Source organism: Tamandua tetradactyla, chromosome 4 (assembly GCF_023851605.1).
Source record: "Tamandua tetradactyla isolate mTamTet1 chromosome 4, mTamTet1.pri, whole genome shotgun sequence".
Taxonomy (NCBI): Eukaryota; Metazoa; Chordata; class Mammalia; order Pilosa; family Myrmecophagidae; genus Tamandua; species Tamandua tetradactyla.
In genome coordinates, this window is record NC_135330.1 from 9,516,267 (window position 1) to 9,537,958 (window position 21,692).

General features: G+C 49.4%; 1 protein-coding gene and 2 long non-coding RNA genes across 3 annotated transcripts in view; 1 reads left to right on the forward strand and 2 right to left on the reverse strand.

The window, feature by feature from the left end:
- Positions 1-1,266: 1,266 nt before the first annotated feature.
- On the forward strand, positions 1,267-14,214 carry LOC143679972 (uncharacterized). Its single transcript, XR_013173994.1, has 3 exons — positions 1,267-1,671; positions 12,401-12,512; positions 12,653-14,214. It is a non-coding gene; the product is annotated as an uncharacterized LOC143679972 (long non-coding RNA).
- On the reverse strand, positions 10,392-15,101 carry LOC143679971 (uncharacterized). Its single transcript, XR_013173993.1, has 4 exons — positions 15,061-15,101; positions 11,320-11,491; positions 11,004-11,095; positions 10,392-10,619 (listed from the first exon to the last, which is right to left on the reverse strand). It is a non-coding gene; the product is annotated as an uncharacterized LOC143679971 (long non-coding RNA).
- Positions 15,102-16,269: 1,168 nt separating this feature from the next.
- Positions 16,270-21,692, reverse strand: part of IQGAP3 (IQ motif containing GTPase activating protein 3) — a 38,540-nt gene continuing 33,117 nt past the window's right edge. The window contains exons 33-38 of the mRNA XM_077156476.1: positions 20,701-20,788; positions 19,684-19,896; positions 19,053-19,219; positions 18,640-18,741; positions 18,075-18,183; positions 16,270-17,424 (exon numbers count right to left, since the gene is read on the reverse strand). Of these exons, the coding sequence (XP_077012591.1) occupies positions 17,311-17,424; positions 18,075-18,183; positions 18,640-18,741; positions 19,053-19,219; positions 19,684-19,896; positions 20,701-20,788 (793 nt within the window). The 3' untranslated portion in view covers positions 16,270-17,310. The remainder of the gene's footprint in view (positions 17,425-18,074; positions 18,184-18,639; positions 18,742-19,052; positions 19,220-19,683; positions 19,897-20,700; positions 20,789-21,692) is intronic.

Here is a 21,692-nt window from a genome sequence, read left to right on the forward strand (position 1 = left end):
TTAAAGCGACAGCTCATAGTTCTTGGGTGACCTAATCCCCAGAGCCAGCGGCCGCGGAGCACTTACTGCCGAGGGGGCAATTTAAAGGGGCGGGGCCCCAATTTCCCCCAGCACAGGAAACACCCAGAAGCATCTTATAAAGAAGCAGTAGTAGCTCTTAAAAACAAATAAAAAATGTAAAAATCCCTGGTTGCCCCAGGGAATGGCGAGTCTTTACATGCTCTACCACTGGAGTGCGGGGCCCCGTGCTGACCGCGCAGGTGACGGGTCACGCTTCCTCTCCAGCAGCCTTTTTACCTCCAAGTCCTGCTGCTTTCTACCTGGAGCTTGAGAATATGATGGAATCTGACTTAGATCTCAAAGCACCACGAGGGACAGAAGGGTGCTCAGTTCTTCACACACATTTCTGTCTGGTTGAGCCTGGTTGACCCGACTAAGATTCGTCTCTGGGTTAAGTATGGAAAGATCAATCTCTACATTAGTTAAAGCCATCAACTTCGGAGTAGTCAAGCTGCCTGGGTTCAAATCCTTTCCCCATCAATTATCATCTGTGAACATAGGCTCTTATTCAACTTCCGGTATGCCTCAGGATCCCTATTGGTAAAATGGGGATGGTGATAAAATAGTACCTAACATATATTTGGTGTGAGGACTAAATTAGTTCTTATAAGTAGTTGGCTTAGAAACTACATTGCATTATGATAACTCAGATATTTGGACCAAGGGCCAGGCTGCAAGAAAACATTAAGCCTCCATTAGTCCCTTCAAGCCTCAAAGGAGGCAAGTTCAGTGGCACTCCTCTGCAAATAGGTTGGAGGCTTATCTTGCACATCCCAGGACAAGAAGCCTACAGGCTCCTATTTTCTCGGCCTCAGTTTCCAACTTGCCCACCTGGCCCCTCCTCAGGAAAGCTGATTTAAGCAGTATCCCATTTTGTCCCCAAATCTTCTGAGCTCTCCATCAAGCCTGGGAGACAGGGCATCCAGCACCAGAAGATGGCAGCTTTCTATGCCAAGAAGGGCTAGCTTGCTGCGAAGACTTCAGATGAGGCAAGGGCAGTCCACCTGTCCCTTCCCCGAGGACTCCGAGAAGAGCAGAGCCTGTGCAGTAGCAGGATGGGAAAGTTTGCCCCCCCATCCCAAAAGTGGGGAACCTCCCCTCACTTGTGGCCTCTATTTTTAGTGCTTCCCCAGGCTCTAGCTGGAGAAACCGTTTAGTCATCAGGGTGTTTATTTTCCGGCTGTTTCCGACGTCGGGAAAGCAGAATGTTGAGACTGGAGAGATTCAGCGCTGCTAGAAAAGACTTCTTAGGAACAGGCCTGGGAACTCAGCCTTCAGGCCATTTGGGTCCCAGAGCATAGTAAAAAAAAAAAAAAAAAAGCAAAGTGGGCAGCCTCCGGTTTTGAGGCTCTCCATGACTGAGACCCCTGTGGCCCCAGCTGTACTTTAAGGATTCTCTCTAAAAACAAGCAGCCCCAGAACGAATTATTTACCAGGGCTGAGACCTAGAAACCCCCTCCCCAGTCTCCTATAGATCTGCACGGTGAGCCTCCCGCCATCCACAGCTCCAGCCAATCTCCGGCTCCAGGCAGCCTGCCAGCACGCTGATTGGCTCGCCGGTCCTCCCTGCCTCGGAATGTCGGGTCCTTAACAAAGGAATGAGGAAGGAAGGTGAGTCACCTGGGGAGGATGTTAAAGGGCCCGGAGCTGGAAGAAAAGAGGGGAGGGAAGAGCTCCGTAGAGGATAAGCAGTGTCCGAGACTCTGAGATGCTGAAATGGGGACTCACTAGAGTACAGAGTGGGAAAAGCTGCTACTACAAGTGGGATAAGCGTTAGAATATGCAGAGGACTTCATGGGAGGGGATAAGCCACAAAAAGGAGATCTTGATTTCCACAGAGAAGTAAGAAAATGGTGTAATATTGCTGGAAGTTAGATCATGATAAGGACGCCCTGAAAGCAAGTCCCAAAATATTTTTCCTCCAGCCCCGGGACTACCCTTTCCAGAATCCTCTGGGTGGAAAATGCCTGAGGGGGCTCAGAGACGAATTTCCCATCTCCCCCTTCTGCCTACTCACCTATCTTTCTTGAGAAAAGCTTCCAAAAGTCCCAAACTGCTGTGAAATCCTCTAACAGGCAGGCACTGAGATGCCCGCCAAAGTCCTAAAAAGTGTGTGTAGACACCCAAGGGTGTTGGCTTCATAAGTTTATATGACAAAAGTATACCGGCAATTCTTTTCATTCACATCTCCCCCAAGCATTCCTAATTCAACTTAATTTGGAAAGGTCTCATCCTCGTCCCTCAAGGCTGCTTCTCGTCCTGCCATAACCCTGGGAAGTCACTACTACTGATTTCCTCTATGTCGGACAGCTTGGTTGTACCCTTTCACCTTCTCCATAGCCATCTGGACCATCTCCAGCCTCATCCCTTCCATTGGGATGATCATTTTTCCTCCAGTTTCCATGTGATCCCAGCAGAGGCCCCTATTCTCCCCATCTGCCACTTTGCTCTCGAGGGGAGGGACCATCCCACCCTTGTATATGTACTGTCGGCTCCTCTTTATTTGCCGTCTCCATGTGGACTTGTGTATCCCCCTGCACCGGTTTGTAGAGAGCTCTCTGCTCTGTGTATCCACCCATCAGTACACACCATATTGTACTGACATTTTTGTTCTCCAATTTACTTTTCCCTTGAGCTCCTGAATGCCGCGGGGGCAGCATTCTAACTCATCTGTGAGCCTTCAGGCCTAGCTGGGCTTGGCATGGGATGTCCTCAGCAAATGTCTATTACATGACTCTGTGTGTGTGTATGCGTGTGTGGCATGTATGTGTAGCTGTGTATCTGAGTTAAGGTCATCAAAATCTAAAGTTTATCGAACATCTCTCTGTCCATTGATAATATGCTGGCCCAAGGATGGGGCTCTCTACTCTAGTGCCTGACAGGTCCTACTTTGAGTTAGGATAGTGCCTGACAACTCCTACTCTGAGTTAGGATACAGGGGTGGAGTCAAGCAGAGAGGTGTCTAAGCTGAGCTGGCAATGCTGTGCCCCAGGCTCAGTGCTACAGTGCCTGAGAGGGCAAAGGGCAGAAGCCCCACCCTACAGCAAAAGGGGTCAGGGAAGGGGTACCCAAATCGGGTACTCGGTCAGTGCATCCCCCCACACGAGCTCCCTGCCCCCGGCCTGGGCAGGATGTGGTGGCAGCTGCAGGAGGGTGGGCAGGATGTGGGGGTGGGGGCAGCTGAAATGCTGGCTGACAGTCGCCTCCCCAGCTCCTCCCTCCTTCCCTCCCCCCGCACCACCCCCTCCTGGTCACGTGCTCCCAGGCCTCGGCACCGACGGACTATTTCCTCCTTTCCGCGGAAGAACATAATTGACAGTGCAAAGTCGAGTCACCACCGATTTCAGCTGTCCCACGCTTTTTTCTTGCTCTATAGCCCGGGAGAGGAAGTTTGCCAGGCCAGCTACACATGTCTTTAAATCCTTGATCACTGACACGGGAGTGGCCCCTTTAAATGCAAATGAGCCGCCTTCAATCTCGCCCCCTACCCCCATCCCAACTTCTCTCCTCGTGCCCAGACTCCGCCAGCTGCCATTGACGTCACGCGTGCGTCAGTGTCGCCAACCCAACCAGACGGCACGTGGGGAGAAGAAGGTGGTCTTAAAGGGCCAGACGCTCGTGGCTTGCCCGGATACTTCAGTGAGCTTTAGCCTTGGAAAGAAGATGATAAGGGAGGTGGGGAAAGCTATTGGAGCAGGAAGAAGTGCAGGGTGGAGATTAGGAAGGACTTCCCGGAGTAGGAGGGTGGGGTCCGAGTCAAGCCTTTCCTTTAGATTCCCCAGAAGATTGGGTATCTGCGCTTGGGAGAGAAACCCAGGAAGAGTAGAACAATTCTGAAGGTAAAGGAGGCTTGGCATTTAAGACCCGCCCAGTGATAATTTCAGCCTTCCACTATGTGGGCAGGGACTTCGTTCACTTCTGCATCCCCGCCAGCACCAAGAACACTGCTGTATTGCAGTGGGTGATCAGTTTAAGCATTAGAATGAGTTTAGTAATCCATTAATTCCATTGAAAAGCCAATTCCTTTAAGTTCCTTTAAGGTAACTAGGCTTTTCCCTAGTTACCGGGCTCAACATACATGAACAGCCAGAGAAAACTCTCTCTTTTATGAACTCCCATGGCATTTAATGAATCTTGTCTCTTCCTTTCGGGCTTTGGAGACCCTAGGGCTGTGATTAAGAGTACATAACTTGAAATCATGTAAATCTGGGTTCCAATTCCATTAGTATTGTTTACTAGCTGAGTGACCTTGGGCTAGTATCTTCATCTTAATATGAGATTAAGCACCACCGAGGCTAATGCTACTTGGACCACAGACTTGATGTAAGGATTAGATGCAACAATTTCTGTGAAGCTCTTGCATGGTGCCTATTGCATGGTAATCGTTCAGTGATGGTGGAGAGTAGGTTTTAAGATGGCCATTTTCCCCACTAAATTATTAGCTCCTTGAAGGCAGGGACTTTGCAGTACTAATTTACTCCTAGCTCCAAGCATAGGACTGACAATTGGTACTTAAAAAGTTTGTTGAATGAAGGAAATGAACGAATAAATGATTTCATTATGAAACAAGTGATATCTGACCTCCAGACCCATCCCTGAAGTTGCTACCCAAAGGAACAAAATCACCCTACCTCTTCCTATACCTCCTCCGTGCCCTAGGTTTTATAGTCTCCATACTGTCGGAGCCTTGAGATAGAGTTGGGGCAAAGCGCTCATCTCTGCAGCTGACCCCCAAATATTATGCAAATAAGCTCCAAATGATTGATCTGCAATAAGACCAGAGGGGAACCTCCCCACCTCTCTCTATCCCCAGCTCAGATGCTGAAAACCTGTCCCAGGAAACCCAGGCTGGGCTTCTGCCAGAGACAGAGGACGCTAAAAAGGAGCAGGAAGAGAGGAGCTTCTAGCCTCTTCAGAGTTTCTCAACCCAGACATTAACCCATTTTCAACCTTCTCTTCTCTGGAGCCCAGTTCTCCCCTCCCCCCCGCCCCGCAGCCAGTCCCCCAGCCCAGCCTCCTATCTCCCACGCCGACCTTGAAATTCCCTCCATAGACTTCTAAGGGTTATAGTTGGGGCCACAAGACCACCTATCACCTGATTCCAGCTCCTTGACCAGACGAACCACCTCGTCCTGGTTCAGCCTGTTTTGCAGCTGATTATCGATCTGATTTTCAATAATCTGTCCTCATTTCTGAAGTAGAAGGACTGACACTTAGACAACAGAAGGGATTTCCTGAGGGGGACAGCTATGAGCAGAAGGCAGTGAAAGCCCTTTCCTTCCCTGAAGAGCAAGCAGAAGTGGTGAGACCCTCCTCTGGCTGCCAACAACCCTGTCAACCCAAGAAGCCCTGGGGGCTGCAAGTGGGTTTTCCCCTTAGGAATCTCCCATCAGCCTTGATGCTGGCTCCGCCCCCTGCAAGGGTGGGGTGACACCAGGGAGCACTCTGTGTTCCAGAAAACCCCAAAATAACCTTCCGAGGCTGTCCGGCTGCTATTTCTGTCCATCTTGTTTAATTATTCAAACCCAAGTTGGCGAGTGAACTATAAAAAGCTCTCTTGTTTGGGGACCCAGGAGAGCTGGGAGACTCGCCAGGTTGCAATAGCAGCAGACCACAGGGTTTGGTGAGGTCACTTGGTCCGGCCTCCTGCCTGCCAGTCCTTTCTGCTATCTGTCTGCTTTCTCTGCTAGAACGCCTCCTCCCCTCCTCCTTCCTCCTGCTCTCATTTCTGCATCCTTCCAACCCCTGCCGCCCCGGGGAGCTGGCCTCTCCTTCACCACCTTTGCTCTGGACATATTTCCCCTCAGCTGTGTCTTTGCTGACCTGCTCCCTAGTCCTAGATTCTTAACTCACAGATAATGTTTTTCTGCATCCAAGGAATATGTAGACATTACGGCACTAAGAAGTGAGACCCAAGCCTCAGGGACTGAGGCAAGCGGGGTGGCAGGGAGCTGAGGTCAAGAGAACGAGGCAGGGTGAGTCCAGCCAGGGAGTGGACGCCATGCCCTTGGAGGGAATGTGCTGTAAGCTGTGGGGGGCGAGGGGGGACTCTGCTCTGGTTAGGGCAGGCTGCTGACCTTCCCAGGTGCTGAGCCTCTTAAGGGGGTTCTCTGGGGAACTCTGAGACTGTGGCAGAAGTGATGGAGGTCAGGCAGCAGGAAGGACTTTCCTTCCTTTCTGGGCCTGGGCCCTACTTTGCCGCAAGCCTGGTGTCAGTTTGCACTGTTTGTGAAGTCCATGGCAGGCTAAGTGAGGAGAGCAGGACTCCCCCGGGGGCTTTTTCTGTGGCCCCTCCATCACAGGCTTTTCTGGAAAGGAGGGGACAAGGGGGTGTGGTCATGGTTGCTATGGCCACATGAGGTTGTCATGGGGACCAGCGCTTGGAGGTGAAGGGGAGACTGGCAGTTATACAGCCTGAGCTGGAGGGGATGTGAGCGGGGCTGGGGCCACCACAGAGACCCCAGAGTCAGACACGCATGGACGTGGAGTTACAGGAGGGACAAAAGGACAAGGGGTAGCAAAAGGGACATGAACCCTGAAGGAGGGAGAAACCTCAGGGGCAGACCCAGGGACCCAGGGCACAGAGAGCGTCCAACTGGTGAGAGCACAGAAGACGCAGGTTTAGTGCCCAGTGCAGAGGGGGAAACCAGTAGCCTGGTAGCGTCTGGACAGGGGAGCCTGCAGGACTTTCCAGGAGTCATCGTGGGACCTGTGAGTTAAAAAAAGAGCCTTGGGTTTCACACTTGGGCCTATCTGGGGGCTTGTTCCCACATGTTCTCTCATCATCAGCAGCAGCCACTCCTGTAGGGTTCAGCCTGGCTCTCCCTGCTGTGGCTGCTACTAGAGCTGCGCGGGGAGGTTGCTGAGGTATGGGAAAGAGGCAAGCCGTTGCTAAGCAACAAGAGGCTGTGCACCTGGAGGGCATAGGAGGGGGCCTGGCACCGCTTGTGCCAGGAGGAGGCAGGAAGACAGTGAGAGGAGCAAGACCGGCAGAGCTCAAGGCCCCCTCTGCCATCCTCCCCAGGATACGAAAGGGGGGGCGTGCACACCATTGCTTGTGAAGTGTGTTAGTGTGTATGTGTGTGTGTCTGTGTGTGTCTGTGTGTGTGATCCTTCTCCGGGATGCTGTGACCGTGTGTGCGCCCGGGTGACCCTCACTGAGAGCAGCGGCGGCGGGGGCGGGTGAGGGAATGGGAGGCAAGGCTGAGCATCTTTCAGGGGACAGATTTGGCTGGAGGGGTCCAGGACTTGTCCCGTTTGCTTAAAAAGTAGGTCCCTGGGTGTCAAGGCAGAGGCCTGAGGGGAAAAGCTGGGTAGAGAGACCGAAGGAAAAGCTGGCTGGAACCTGCAGCGGCCTCCGCGTCACACAGAGGCTGGGGGGGTGGGGGTGGGTCCTGCACAGGGCGGGGCCCTCACCCCCCCCAGGTGACGGTTGATATCTTGATGTGTCCACAGCCGAAGCTGTCAGTTGAATGTTATTATATTTTTAGGTTGCCTGGAGTTGTGGGTTTTTAAAATATGTTTATTGAGAACTCTTCGCACACATGCATTCCATACGTGGTGAACAATCGATGGCTCACGATATCATCACAGAGTTGTGTGTTCGTCCCCATAGTCATTTTTTCGAACATTTGCATCACTCCAGAAAAAGAAACGGAAAGAAAAAAGAGAAATCTCATGCATCCCATGCCCCTTACCCCTCCCTCTCATTGACCGCTATCTACCCAATTTATTTTCCCCTTTGTCCTCCCGTATTGTTTATTTACTCATTTTATCCGTATTTTTCCGCTCCTCTGGGTTGCCAGGAGAGCAGCCGTCAGTAGGGCCAGACGCCCGCTTCGCTGGCTCCGGGTGGTCACCCTCCTGCCGCCTTCCCGTCAGCTTCTCGCCCCTCCGGAAGGGAGCGCCCTCCCGCCCCAGGGGTCTAGGGAGCACCTGTGGAGCGGCCGCAGGGTGCCGGGGGTGGGGAGGGCAGGCCCCGCGCGGACGCCCGGTCCCTGCTCTGCCCGGGGTCTCTGGAGCTGCGGCTCCCCCGTCGCACGCTCCGCTCTGCACAGGTTGCACGATTGGCTAATCGCTTCTAGCCGTCTGCCCTGGCATGGTCCCCGAATTCCACAGGGAACGGGGTGTGCTTCACCCGCCCCTTCCCCCCGGCAAGGCCGCGATATTATATGCTCCTCCGGGTCAGACGCTTCAGGCTGGCGTCGGACCGAGCCGGGGCGGCTCCAAGAGGCCCCTTCTTCCTGACCCACGTGTAAGGTAGGAAGTTGGGCATAAATCGGGTACAGACTTCTTTCGTTTTCATTCCTGCTACATACCAGGGACTCTGAAAGGCATTTATGTGCACTATTTTAATCATCAGCCAATAGCCCATTTGACACAGAATTATCATCCCCATTTCACAGATAATGGACCTGAAGCTCAGAGAAGTTCAGGAGCCTGCTCATCAAAAAGTGCCTGTGGGACTCCGGCCCAGGCCGGTCTGACCAGCGGGTTTCACTACTGCTGAGGAGAGAACCCTCACAGGGGCACAGGAGGGGCCAGGACTCCACAGGGAGGGAACATTCCAGAATGTAGTCGCAACAGTGTGCTCATAAATTCAGTGTTGAAAGAGCTAATAAGGAAGGTAAAGGCACTCAAAAATCCAGCATGGTCCCAATAGGACCTCTGAATTGCTGAATTAGAAAAGGCCAGGAGAGAAGGCTGGGTCAGACAGACCTGAGATCCAATCCCAGCATGGTCATTTCTAGCTGTGTGACCTTGAGTGAGTCACTGACCCTCTCTGAGCCTCAGCTTCTTCAGTGATATTATAAGGGTGATGCTCATGAAGTGCTGCCAAGATTATAGTAGATAATGTAAACAATGTACATGTGCTTTTTGCAGGGGATGGGAGGTTTGTTTAGAGCAAGAGTATCAAAAAAGGGTCAGGAAAGGGTCTTCTATTCATGCAGGTGGAGAAATGGTGGCAATGGTAGAGAGGAAGCACCACTCCCCACTCCTTTTTTCACCGGAGAGGTTGTCAGAAACCCACAAAATCTCACTCCCACTCCAGACCTTCTAATCACAATTTCCATCTTAACAAGCCCTGTACTTGAGTCAAATGCACATTCGAGACCGAGAAACACTGCTTTAACCTATTCTTCAACCCTGTAGACAGGTGAGTGATTTTTAAAGGTGCCTTTGGAAGCTAGGAGATCCTTCCAGGGCCTCTCTCTCCAGGGAGGTTGGTGAGAAGAGGCTCAGTGCACAGACAAGATTCTGCCTCCTTTACCCCAAAGGCTCCTTTTGCTTGTTTTATGCAATGGGCTTCCAAGTCAGCTTTCTTTTGAAGAGCTGGACTGCAGCTAAAAGATGCTTGAAAATCACTTGTGCTATGCAGCGCCACACAGCCTTAAAAAGGAGAAAGTGGATCTGGGCACACTAACACAGAACAATCTCAGAGACAGATTGCCCAGGTTAAAAAAAAGCAAGTCTCTGAACAATCTATATAATTTCAGGCCATTTATGCAAATAAGCATCTCTGGCTATTGATCAATGATCTAAACTCAGTGACTTAAAACAACAGCTGTTCTCATCATTATTGCTTACGTTTGGGGAGTTGGCTGAGTTCAGCTGGGTGATTTTCGCTGAGGGTCTGTTGCCATCTGATAGGGTTTGGGACAGGGAGTCATCTCAAATGCGTTCTCACCTGTCTGCCACTTGGGCTGGGGACACTTAAGCGGGGGTGTCTGGAACAGCTCAGATTGCTTGGATCCCTCTCTCTAGTCTCTCTTTCTGGTCTCACAAACCTGGGGGCTTCAGGGTAGCCAGACTTCTTATTTGTTGGCTCAGGGCTCCAAAAGTGTGTGGAGGGTGGGCAGCCAAGGGGAATCACTACTGCCTTTTATGCCTGCCTTGGGCATCACCTATGAATGGAGGCAGTCACAGGGGCCTCTCTAGGTTATAGGGGAGAGGGCGAGCCTCTGCCTCTTGGTGGGGAGTGGCATGGTTTTAGAGAAACACATGGGACAGGAAATCTGTTGTCCTGGCCATTTTTGGACATTGACTTTTACCACAATGTGGACATACATACGAATGCCAATATGCAGAAAGGGCTGGAAGGATCTATACCAAACCTTCAACAAGGCTTGCTGCTGGGGAAGATGGGGAGCAGATGTGTTTTACATTGTATTTGTATGTGGTATGTAAATCTTTTACATTGAGATGGTATGCACATTTTTTTTGTTTAATGGAAAGAAAACGGAAAATAAAAAGGAAGACAAAGCACAGAAAAACTTTGCTGTAAACCTTTTGTATGAAAAGGGTTTAATGGATTGGTATTTCTAGGGAGTGTTGCATAATGCATCTACATTTCATGAAAGCATTTAATTGGGTTGATTATAATATCTTTTTAAAAAGATGCAAAAATGTGGACAGGATGATTCATTCATTTAACAAATATTTATTGAATGCCGACTGCATGTTAATTGAACAGCTATACCCAGAAAATCTCATTAATAGGCTGAGTCAGCTTGGAGGAACGGCTCTGGGAGCTCCATTCACGGCCTTAGAGCTCTTTTCTGGAAGGGAAAAGGCAGGCTTGTCAAGAAGGTGGCCTCTTGATGCAAACACACTTCAATATATTAGATTAAAATGGTGGGGATTGTTCAGCTTCCCTGTTTCGGTTATTTCTTGCTGGGTAACAAACTGCCTTAAGATGTAGTGACTTGAAGCAACATTACTTTATTATTATGGTTCTGGGCTTGACCGAGCTCAGCTACGTGACTCTTGCTTAAGGTCTGTCATGTGGCTGCAGATCTGGAGGCACCTCGAAGCCTCCCTCCTGTGTCTGGTGGACAGCCAGGACCTCAGCTGGGCGGGTCACCCGGGATACCCACACTTGACTTCATGCGTCCTCAGCTTTCTAAGAGCATGGCGCTAGAGCATCACTTCTTACGACCTACCTTCAGAAGCCACGTAACCTCACTTTCGCTGTAGTTACAGGCCTGCCCAAACTCAGAGAGAGAGAGCACAGACGTCATTTCTCAATGGGAGACTGTCACAATGAGAAGACCATGGGGTTAGAGTTTCTTTTGGCCATTTTGGAAAAACACAATCTGCTAAATTCATTAATTATCAAAGAAATTAAAACTAAACAACTATGCTTGCATTTTTTAAATTAACAATTGATTTGTTTAACACAGAGGAAAAGCCAAGTCCTCCTGTATCAGGCCAGCTGGGTTAAGTCATGCTGCAGAGATGCCACCCCCTACCCCTAACCTCAGTAGCTTAGGCTGCTAAGAGTCTCAGTGCCGGGAACTGCTGGCTGTCTCTCCAAGGTACTACTAGCTGGTGACTCAGCTCATGACACATGTCACGCATAGGTTGGTGGAGGGAGCTCTGCTGCAGTCACTCGGGGACACAGGCTGATGGAGGCTCTGCCATCTTGCAGCTGCAACATCCAAACACAGACACCACATTAGCCGAAGAAAGACCAAAGAATCATATATAGGATTGCCTGAGTCTGGAAGTGACACACTATACTTCCATTCACATTTTATTGGCCCAAACTAGTCACTTAACTCCACCTAACTGCAAAGGGGCAAGGAAATCTAGCAGAGTCAGTGTAGTATTTGGCGAGGGACTGGTGGTTTCTGTCATCCTACCACCTTACCTCTCAGACCTCTTTTCTCGATAGCCACGTTGCTCTCCTCACCTCCTTCAGGTCGTTGCTGGGAGAGCTTCTCAATGAAGCCCTTCCTGATAACCCCTATTTGAAATTGCAAGCCACCCTTCAACCCTCCCCACCACCTGCTTTTTCCTCCCCCCACAGCCCTTATTACTTCTAACACGCCATGTAATTTACATCTTTATGATGTCTGTCTTTTCTTGCCACATCGTCAGCTCCATGAGGGCACTGATCTAAGTCTGCTTTGTTCAAGAATGTATCCCAAGTACCTAGGATAGTGCCTGGCACGTAGAGGGCACTCAGTAAATATTTACCGAAGGAATGAATTTTTAAAAATACTCAATGCTGGGAAGGCTGTCATAAGACTAACACTTCCATGCCCGCTTGGCTTGGTGGTCCTGTAAATTGGTGATATATATATATATATATATATATATATATATAATTTTTAAAAAATAAACTTTAATTTTGGAATAACTTTAGATTTAGAGAAAAGTTGCAAAGATGGTACAGAGAGTTCTCGAATACCCCTCAGCCAGTTTCCCCTGAGATTAGCATCTTACAATGGCACATTTGTCAAAACTACGGAACCAATAATAACACGTTGCTTTTGAATGCCAGACTTTATTTGAATGTCACCAGTTTTCCTCTTAATGTCTTTTTCTGTTCCAGGATCCAGTCCGGGACATCACATTGGATTTAGCAGTCCATATTTTTTAATGCTCGCGCACCCAGTAGAGAGCGGGGCCCTGGGAATGCCACACAGCGCAAAGGCTACTGAGAGGTTTGCTCCCTTGGGCGGGCAGATGTGTGTTGACCTGGAACCAAGTCAGCCTGGACTTCTTTTTGGACCCTGGACCATTGACCCCACTAGTTTGTGGCACTTTTCTCTAATTTCTTGTCCCTTCTTTCTCTCTGGTGCAGATTTTCGGGAGTACCACATATGAAAAGATATTTATAAAATGCATATACTTTGATCCAGCAATTTCCCTTCTAGAAATGTAGTCCAAGTAAATAAACGTGGGCACAAAGGTTCCCGTCCAAGGCCATATGAGGAAGAAACCTTTGTAAACACAGAACACGGTGCTGGGAACTTCAGCAGGTAGGTATTTGTTGGGAGGGTGGTTCTTGGAGTTGTGGGGAAAGTGAGGTGACTTGACCTCGTGCCAGAAACTGGTGGCTGTCTCTCCAGGGTGCTGCCAGCTGGTGACTCAGCTCCAACTGACTTCCTTTCCCGGGTGCCGCCCTCAGAATTCAAATTCCCATGGCAGAGGGGAAGAGCATTTGAACTGCCAGTCTAGGGTCATGAGGCCACAGCCCTGGTCCGGGGGAGGTGGGTTCTGCTGTTGACACTGTGGGTCACGTGGAAGGAGGGAAGCTCACTTCCCTAAAGGAAGAGACCCAAAGTACAAACCCTACAGGCAACCCCCGCAAAGGATTTGCAATGCAGCATTATTTTATTATATATCAAAAGTGTGAACAATCTAAATGGTTACTTTCCAGTGGATGGATAAAATAAATTTAGGTATATCCCATTTAATTTGGGGAAATGTTTACAATGTTAAATGGACAAAGCAGGTTATACAATAAGGTATCGTGCAATTCTAATCACGAATATGATTGGAAGAAAATGCATCAAATGTTATAAGTAGTTATCATGCTGGGATGGTATCATGCATAATTTGCATCTGTGTTTTTTTTGTTTTGTTTTGTTTTTGCTTTTTAAGGAGTTTCTGAATTTTCTACAATTAATATGCATTATGCTCTGGAAAAAAACAGTATTTTTTTTTAAGTAAATACTCTTTGGTCAACTACTTTGGCCTGTTTTTGTATTCTATTCTTAGGAAACAATTAGAAATGCAAATAAATATCTTACATACAGAGATATCCATTACAGAATTATTTATAATGGTGAAAAAGGAAAACGTCTGTTCAGTATTGTAGGTATTAAGCACATTAAATATATGGGCTGTATTACAGACACTGATAATGATTTGACTTACAGTAATGCTTTATATCCCCACAACTATATTAAAAATCCACACAAATGACAATGGAAAAACTGCCAATGCCTGATTTCTGTCCCCAATTTTTCCAATTGCAATCATATAAACATTTATTAATAATGTTTTCAAATAAATTTTAAGGACATGGAAAAATGTTTTTCATAGCTAGGGGACTAAAGCAGAATCTAAAATTGCATAAACAGGATGATCTAAACTACTGTCTTTCTAGTTTAATTCAACAATGCTAATGCCTTCTTCTGTTCACATTACTAAAATATGGCCCCTAGAACAGCTCTTCTCATTTAAAAAATTACCAATTTGTTATGGACTGATATTTCTGAAAAATACAATACAAATGAAATAAATACCTATAAAATACAAGCCTCAATTTTTTATTATGAGTTTCAAGTGTAAAATTACTGGCAGCTTGTGATGCTTCTAAATGCATGCTCTCAATTTCTGCACTGATCTGGTTGCAGACCAGCCTGTGGCCTCCATTTTGAGAAACACTGCTCTAGAATAAGGGACAGGTCACTCCTCCATGTCGCTCACATCTTGGTTTCATAAGAGTTATGTGAGCTCATTGTAACAACAGCACAGGACACTTCCCCTCTTTAGTCCTCCTGAATGGTGACCAATGCCATATATTTCTCGTATATCATTCCAAACAACATATACCATTGACAGCTTTTCGCATTAGCACACATGGATCTAGATCATTCATTTTTACTGGCTGCATAATGTTCCATTGTGCACCTGCCTTACTACATTGACCACTATTACAAACAATGCTGCAACAACAAATACTCCAGGGCTCTTTGCCTACTTATTCAGGTATATCCATAGGAAAAATTCCTCATTGTGTATGTACACTTATTAAAAAAAAAAAGGTTTACTGAGATATAATCCACATACTATAAAATTCACCTTTAAAAATATATGATTCAATGATTTGTGGTATATTCAGAGTTTACAACTATTGCCACTATCTAATTCCAGAATATGTATCATCCCATTAGCAGTCACTACCCATTCCCCCTTTCCTCTAGCCCCTGGCAACTACTAATCTACTTTCTGTTTCTATGGACATTTCATATAAATGAAATCATTCATTACGTGGCCTTTTGTTTCTGGTTTTCTTCACTCAGCATGATTTCAAAGTTTATCCACATTACAGCATGTTATCAGCACTGCATTCCTTTTTATGGATGCATAATATTCCATCATATGGACCCACCACATTTTGTTTATCCAGTTATCAGCTGATGGACATTTGGGGAGCTTCCCCTTTCCAGCTGTAATGAACAATGCTTCCCCTGTACTTACATTTTTGATGTTGCCAATTTGGCCTCCAGAGAGGGTGCACTCCCACCCAGAGGGGAAGAGCCAGTTCCTCAGATGAGGTGCTGAAGGAAGGACAGTGACGGACTGAAGTGCATCAGGGACCATGACCAGGGTGGAAGAGGACGGGAAGGACTTGAAAGTGACACAAGAGGAGGGGGGGTTGAAGGAACTGGAAATGTTTCTTTCAAAATGGGCCTATATTCAAAGCCCTGCTCCGCCCTTCACCAGCTGCAGAACCTTGAGCAGGTATCCAACCATTCTGAACATCAGTCTCATCATTTTGTTAAAGATGGTGACCATTTACCTTTGTAGGGTTGCCGTGAGGAGTGACTAGATGTAAGTGTCCCAGCCCCTGTCGAGTAGTAGCTATTACGACATTTCTATATGCGGTATACGTGGCTGAAGTCATGTGGCTGTGGGCGAGCATCACAGTTGGGCACTGTCGGAGCCACTGGGTGTGAGCTTTTTAATGATGACTGATCACATGTAGAAACTTGGATCCACTGGTATGTGTCACTGTCACCCAGAGCAAGGCAGTTCTTGAAGTCTTTGCTGTGACATGTTAAGGGGGGAGAGCCTATGACTGAGATTGACTGTGACAGCAAGACAGATCCTGAGTGACAGCATGGAATGGAGTGCAGGGAGGCAGACGGAGCAGGCAAACACGTGGGTCCCCAAAAGGGGCTGCTTGGGAGTTCAGATGTCAGGACAGGTGTTTGTCTGTACTGTCCTCACCGCCCCCCACCCCCCACCTCCCAGACTTCCCCCCACATCTCCTGAGAGCAGGGAGCAAAGGAAAAGGAGGCTTTCCTCAGGGACGGGGGATTTTGATCTCAGTACAGAACCTACACTAAGGAGCTGCGGCTCGAGCCTCTCACCAGGAAGAGAACCTGCTGGAAATGTGTGTAAAATGGCGGGTAGAACTCAGATTGGGTTCTCCTCCTCTCAGCTTTAGACTTCAGAAATTGCCAATAAAAACAGAATCGAAACCTAAGCGTTCCTTCCTCTCTGTCCCCTGGGGGAGGGAAATGAGGACTAAAGCCACATCTCATTAAGCTTTTAGGAGCTCAGGCAGGCAGAGGGCTAGGGAGGCTGCAGGAAGGACTCCCCAGCTCTCTGGGAAAACAATTGTTCCAGGCCTTGGAGGCCTGCCCGTGCTGTATTAAATTAATAAGGGGCTAACTTCAGGTGTGAGGATAAAGCTGCTTTTATTAAAATGAAATCCGAAGGGCAATAGGGGCAGGAAGTTGGGTGGATGAAGGGACAACAGAAAGACATTGGCAGAGACAGGGCTGCAGACCTACTGAAATTGCCCGGAAGAGTCCGCTCTAAGGCGCGAGCCCTGAGGGTGAAAAGAAAAGGGAAGGGCTGCTCTTTGTACCGCATGAAGCTGAAATAACGAGCTCTGGAACACAACTGGAACCCTATTGCCCCTGACCCAAGGTGACTTTAAATACAAGATGTAAAAATGACATGAATGTTAGTTTGAATAGGGAAATGAGAACTCTTCCTCAGAGCTCAAAAAGATGAAAGAATTAAAACCATGATTAAGGCTGTACAATGATCTGGAATGTAGGGATGGGAGAAAGAATAAATACCTTAGTGACCCACATATAAATGGACCATAAAGGGGATAAGATCTGAGGTTAATGGAGAGTCATCATGCCCCTGCCCCAACAGGGGACAGCAGTGCCACGACACCACACAGGCCCTGGAAAGCCCTGCTGGGAAGTGGTGAGGGTGAGGGGCAGGAGGTGTGAGGCCTCAGCGGTGCACTGTGGGTTTCCGTGGGCCAAAAGCACCCAGTGCTGGTAAGGTAGGAGGTAGGGATGGGGAGCCTGGCCCTGGCTTTGGGGGTCTTCAGAGAGAAGGAAGGCAGAGGGGGCACCAGGCCACCAGGGCAGTGCTTGTCATATTGGGGTGGCAATGGGAGGGCAGAGCAGACACAGAGCAAGAGCCTCCCAGGCCAAGGTAGGTGCATACCCCACCAGGGGACTCTGGGATTTAAGAGCCCATTAGCTGGACTCTAGGGCAAGGTCCACTTTAGCCAATTAGAAGAGACCCTGCTTGTGGCCAGGTAGAGATACTCCTCTCAGCTGGGGAAGTGGGAGAATCCTTGTGGCTTGCCCTGTCCTGAGCTCGACGTGTCTGCAGGGAAGTGGAGTAGTGAGTTAGTGTTAAGAAAAGCATCCAGCAAGGTAAGAGGGGCTTGGGTGGCACCCACGGCCTCTGTCACTTCCGCATGAATTTCTTGTTGAGGAGGAAGAGGAGAAGGTTGACGTTGACCCTGGCCTTGTTGAAGAGTTTCATGACAGCAACACCCTCGTACTGGAGCTGCAGGAGGTCCTAGGAAGGAGGGGGGCAGGGAGGGCAGTTTAAGGCCATGTTGTTGTGGTCCAACCAGCCAGTCTAAAAACACTAACATTTGGGAGCCTTACAAAGTCACCCAATGACATCAGCAGGACAGACACTGAAACCCTATTTCACAGATAAGGAAACCAAGGCCGAGAGAGACCAACTGTGAATTCAAATAAACCCAGTGTCTGAAATCAGTTTTCTTACTCAAAAGGAAAAGCAGCAGAGCAAAAAGATTTGGATTTAAAATCACTGCTATCCTGCACGATGGTCTATGACTTAGGTCTGCTTCTTAACCCTTTAGCCTCAGATCCTGTAAAAACAGGGACAAGGCTTTAAAGCTGTGGAGAGAAGTAAGTAAGGTAACATGCAAAGCTCCTGACATGATAGGGCATCAAATATTAACCCCACTTCTGACACCATCAGCCCTCCCCACTCCACGTGCCCTGATGCTTGGCAGGGGGGCCTGTGTGGGTCTGCGGGGAAAGGAGGGCCTGGGCTGCTTAGAGCTTTCCCTTCAGGAAGAGACAATACAGACTGGGAGGGAAACAGAGCTGGTGCCTAGGGAAGCTGAGGTCCACTCTCTCCTGGCGCCTAAAGCCCAGCAGGCACCGTGAGAGCTCCCAGGAGTGTCCTCTCACCTGGTAGTGAAGCTGAAATCGCTCCATGTCCACACCCAGGAACTTGGCATTTACTTCAAACTTGCCCGCCTCATCTCCAGGGGTGATGTTAAAGATCACATTTCTGAAGCTATAGGAACAGGACTTAAAAAGGGTGCACAATGTCTCCGCCCAGGGCTATAGCGCCTCCTTTCTGCCGATGGCTCCTCATCCCCAGGCAGTGGTGGTCGTCATGTAGACCCCAGGCTTCCACTCCTAGCACTTTCCATGGGGCACAGCTCACGGTCTTCCAATTCTATTCCTGTCCACCACACACTCTCTTTTACCTTCCTGGCCCTACCCTAGTCTTTTCTCCTTCAGGAAGCCTTTCCACCATCATCTGCCTTGGGGTACCTAGAACTGTTCCAGACCATGGCCGTAGCCCTTAACTTTCTGTCTGGGTACGTCCCGTCTCCCCATGTCATTCTAGCAGCTCCTTCAAGGCAAGGACCATGGGAGTTCCCTCCCACCCAGTGCCCAGCCCAGAGCTCCACCCCCAAGTTAAGGGACAGGAAGGTCAGACATCCTGCCCTCTGAAGGCACATACTGAGAGGCAGGGAGATCTTCGATTTCCACCAAGACCCCCTTCTCCAGGAGCTGGGCAGCAGTGTAATGAAGAGATGGCTGCTTCTTCCTCTTTCCAGAATTCCTGATTAAAAAAAAGTTCCAGAGAATTCTTCCAACAAACTCTTCAGCATCAAAGACACTAGTTCTCTGTGGTTGGTTGGAAGGAACTTAAGCCCCAAGGAAGACTTCCCACTGGAGGAAGACAAAGGAGGGGGAGCTGCACTTGAGCCTAAGACTTCGTGAGTGAGGCTCAAAGACCAGAATCAGGAAGGGACTGTGCTGAGCTGAGGTGCAAGTCCCCTTTCAAAGCTGGCAGGGAGTGGGGCAAAGGACAGCGTGGGCAGGCGTGAGAGGTCACAGGTAACCCTCAGCACGTGGGAAGGCGGCACCTACTTGGAGCTGGGGGCCAGGTGGTCCAGGCAGGCCCGGATGTACTGACTGTAATAGTCACCCTGCTCCTCATAGAAGGTGGTCTTGGTACTCAGCCCCTGGAACGTGGCCCGCAGCTTCAGCAGCTCTGCCTTCCGCCGCTGCCGGTGCCGGCGCTGGTTGCGGATGTCCTGGGGTTGGGGGACCAAGGGAGGGAGGGGGTTGGCCTTTCCTGGCAGGAGGGCCCAGGGCCTGACTCAGGCCCCAAAACAACTCACTGTAAGGCTCTTCAGAAAAAGAAGGAAGGGGATGATCTCCTGTGTTTTCCCAGGAGGAACACAGTCTTAAGGATCCCATTTCCGAGTCCTCACAGGATCTCTTTGGGGCCTCTCTCCATGAGAAGTAATTGGTTTCAAGGTTCCTTTTTTAGTAAGAGAGTCATAAGAACACCCTTCTCCCTGGCTAATTTTAAGAACTTTCCTTCAAAAAGTACCCTAGGGATGTTTCTTGGACTTCTTTTGCGTTGGTGACAAATGCGGGGAGATAGTAGGGAGAGGCCTGCCTCAGAGTGCCAACACCAAGCACGCACAGACACGAACACACACGCACACACATGGCACACACAGGCACACCAATCCCGGACCCGGGTTGTCACCTTGGCCAGCTCATCCACAAGCCCCTGGTAACCATTGGTAGCGCTGACCAACCCCAAGACCTCGAGGTGACGCAGGTTGCGCAGGACACGCCGCTGCTTCTCCGCCAGCGGCAGGAGGGAGTGGACTGTCAGTGAGCAGTGTCGCCGCAGTGGCTCCGGGGTCTGGGCCTCACAGGCCTGGCGCCTGCCCATCAGCCGCTTGTGAGCCGATTCCTGGGGGATAGAGATGCTGGAGGGTCCATCAGGGCTTATCATTCTGCCTCCAAGCGAGGGGAGGTACCAGGGCCACCATCAATAAGGGGAGACCTGGGCACTTCTCAGGGTGTCATTAGGCAAGTGCCCGCAGCAGCCCACCCTCTCTGGGAAAGGGGTGGGGGGATGGCTCGTGAAGAACATCAGGGTGCAGCATCATAGACACGGAGGGGCTCCACAGATCTCCATAAGGCAGGGAGTGGCCCAGGGGAGACCCAAACAGCAGCTACAGCATAAAGATTCCTGACAGACACTGGTGGGACTTCCTTACAAAGGAGCTTTGTGACTGCTCATCGGTGTTTGGGAGACATTTCCCTTTGTCCTGTGTTTTGGGATGTGTTGCTTCCCCCAGGAACTCCTGGCTTGTTCTTCACTCTAGCTGGCCTCCACCCCCATATCACCTTCTCCTGTCCTTCCAGGCCTTCATGCAGCCACTCTCTTTGCTAAGCACCAGCCCTTCTATGTTCCTCAAGACAGCCTTCTGAGACTACGTCTTGGTGCCATTCCTTCCAACCCTGAACAATGACACAAGGGACAGGTATCTTTATTCTTTTCTCCCCAAAGTTAGGGATGTTCCCCTTAGCCTGTGGTCTCAGGGGCCAAGGGAGAGGTCCGAGCCTTCTAGAACTCCCATTACTGGGGATCCCAGGTGTCTGATTGTGGTAGACTGTGGGTGGGGTTCAGGGGAAGGAAGCAACAGTGCCAGTGGGGTGAGGTGAATCGAAGAATGAGTGATTACCTGTGGACTGGCCCGGTCACACTCACCTGCTCTTTGGAAGCTGAAAGTGACAAAATCTCCCTGAGGGAGTCTCCAGGGTGGAACTGGATAATGTCGGCCAACATTTGCTTGGTGCTGCAGGAGGGGAGTGACAGGAGAAGGGTACGGGCATGGAGCTAGCCAGAGAGTTGAGAGTAGTGGATCCAGCTCTGCTTCGTGGTGCCGGGACGCTTGGGAGGTAGAGGGTGAGCAAGGACGGGAAGAGCTGGGAGGTGCTGTTAGAACACAACTCAGGAGGGAGACCCAGGGGATAAGGGAGAAGCCTGGTAGTACAGAACTACCCACAGTTCTGAACACACTGTGTCCTTTGCCTCAAATATCCTCCCTATGGATTATTCTTCAGCAAAAGCATACATTTCCTTCTCTTTCAGATCTTTCCCAACCCAGGGGACCCTTCCCCTGAGTCTCAATGCACCCAATGCTCACCTCCCTCCTGATAGTTCTCTGACTGTGTATTCACCCCTGGCCCCACCCTGCTATTTGCCCTTTGAGGGCAGCACAAAGCAGAGCACCCAGCTCACTTGTTTAGGGAGTGGATGAGCAGGCGGGCTGGCCTTGTGGGCAGGGAGACTGAGCTGGTAGCTTCAGAAGACCCCTCTTCTGCCCAGATAAGCAGTCTGGCTCTGCTAGGGGCCCTCCCTCATTTCTGAAGAACTGGGAAAGAAAAGTTCCATGCCCAAATCCTGACCATCTCAACAGGAATAAGGGAACAGAACACAAACTTCGCCAATGACCAACAGTGGAACTTTGGGCAAGTCACTTAACTACTGAGTTTCTTTCCTCACCTGTGAAATGAGGAAATCACCATCTACATCATAGCTTGTTGTTGTTACATGATAACATATGAAAAAGCATTTGGTAAATAGCACAGCAATATACAAACACCTTTTGTCACCAATATCCTAACCATTCCTTTGCCTTCAGTTACAACACAGCAAAAAGCTGAGGTTGCCAGAAGGAAAACAGCTAAGAATACAGC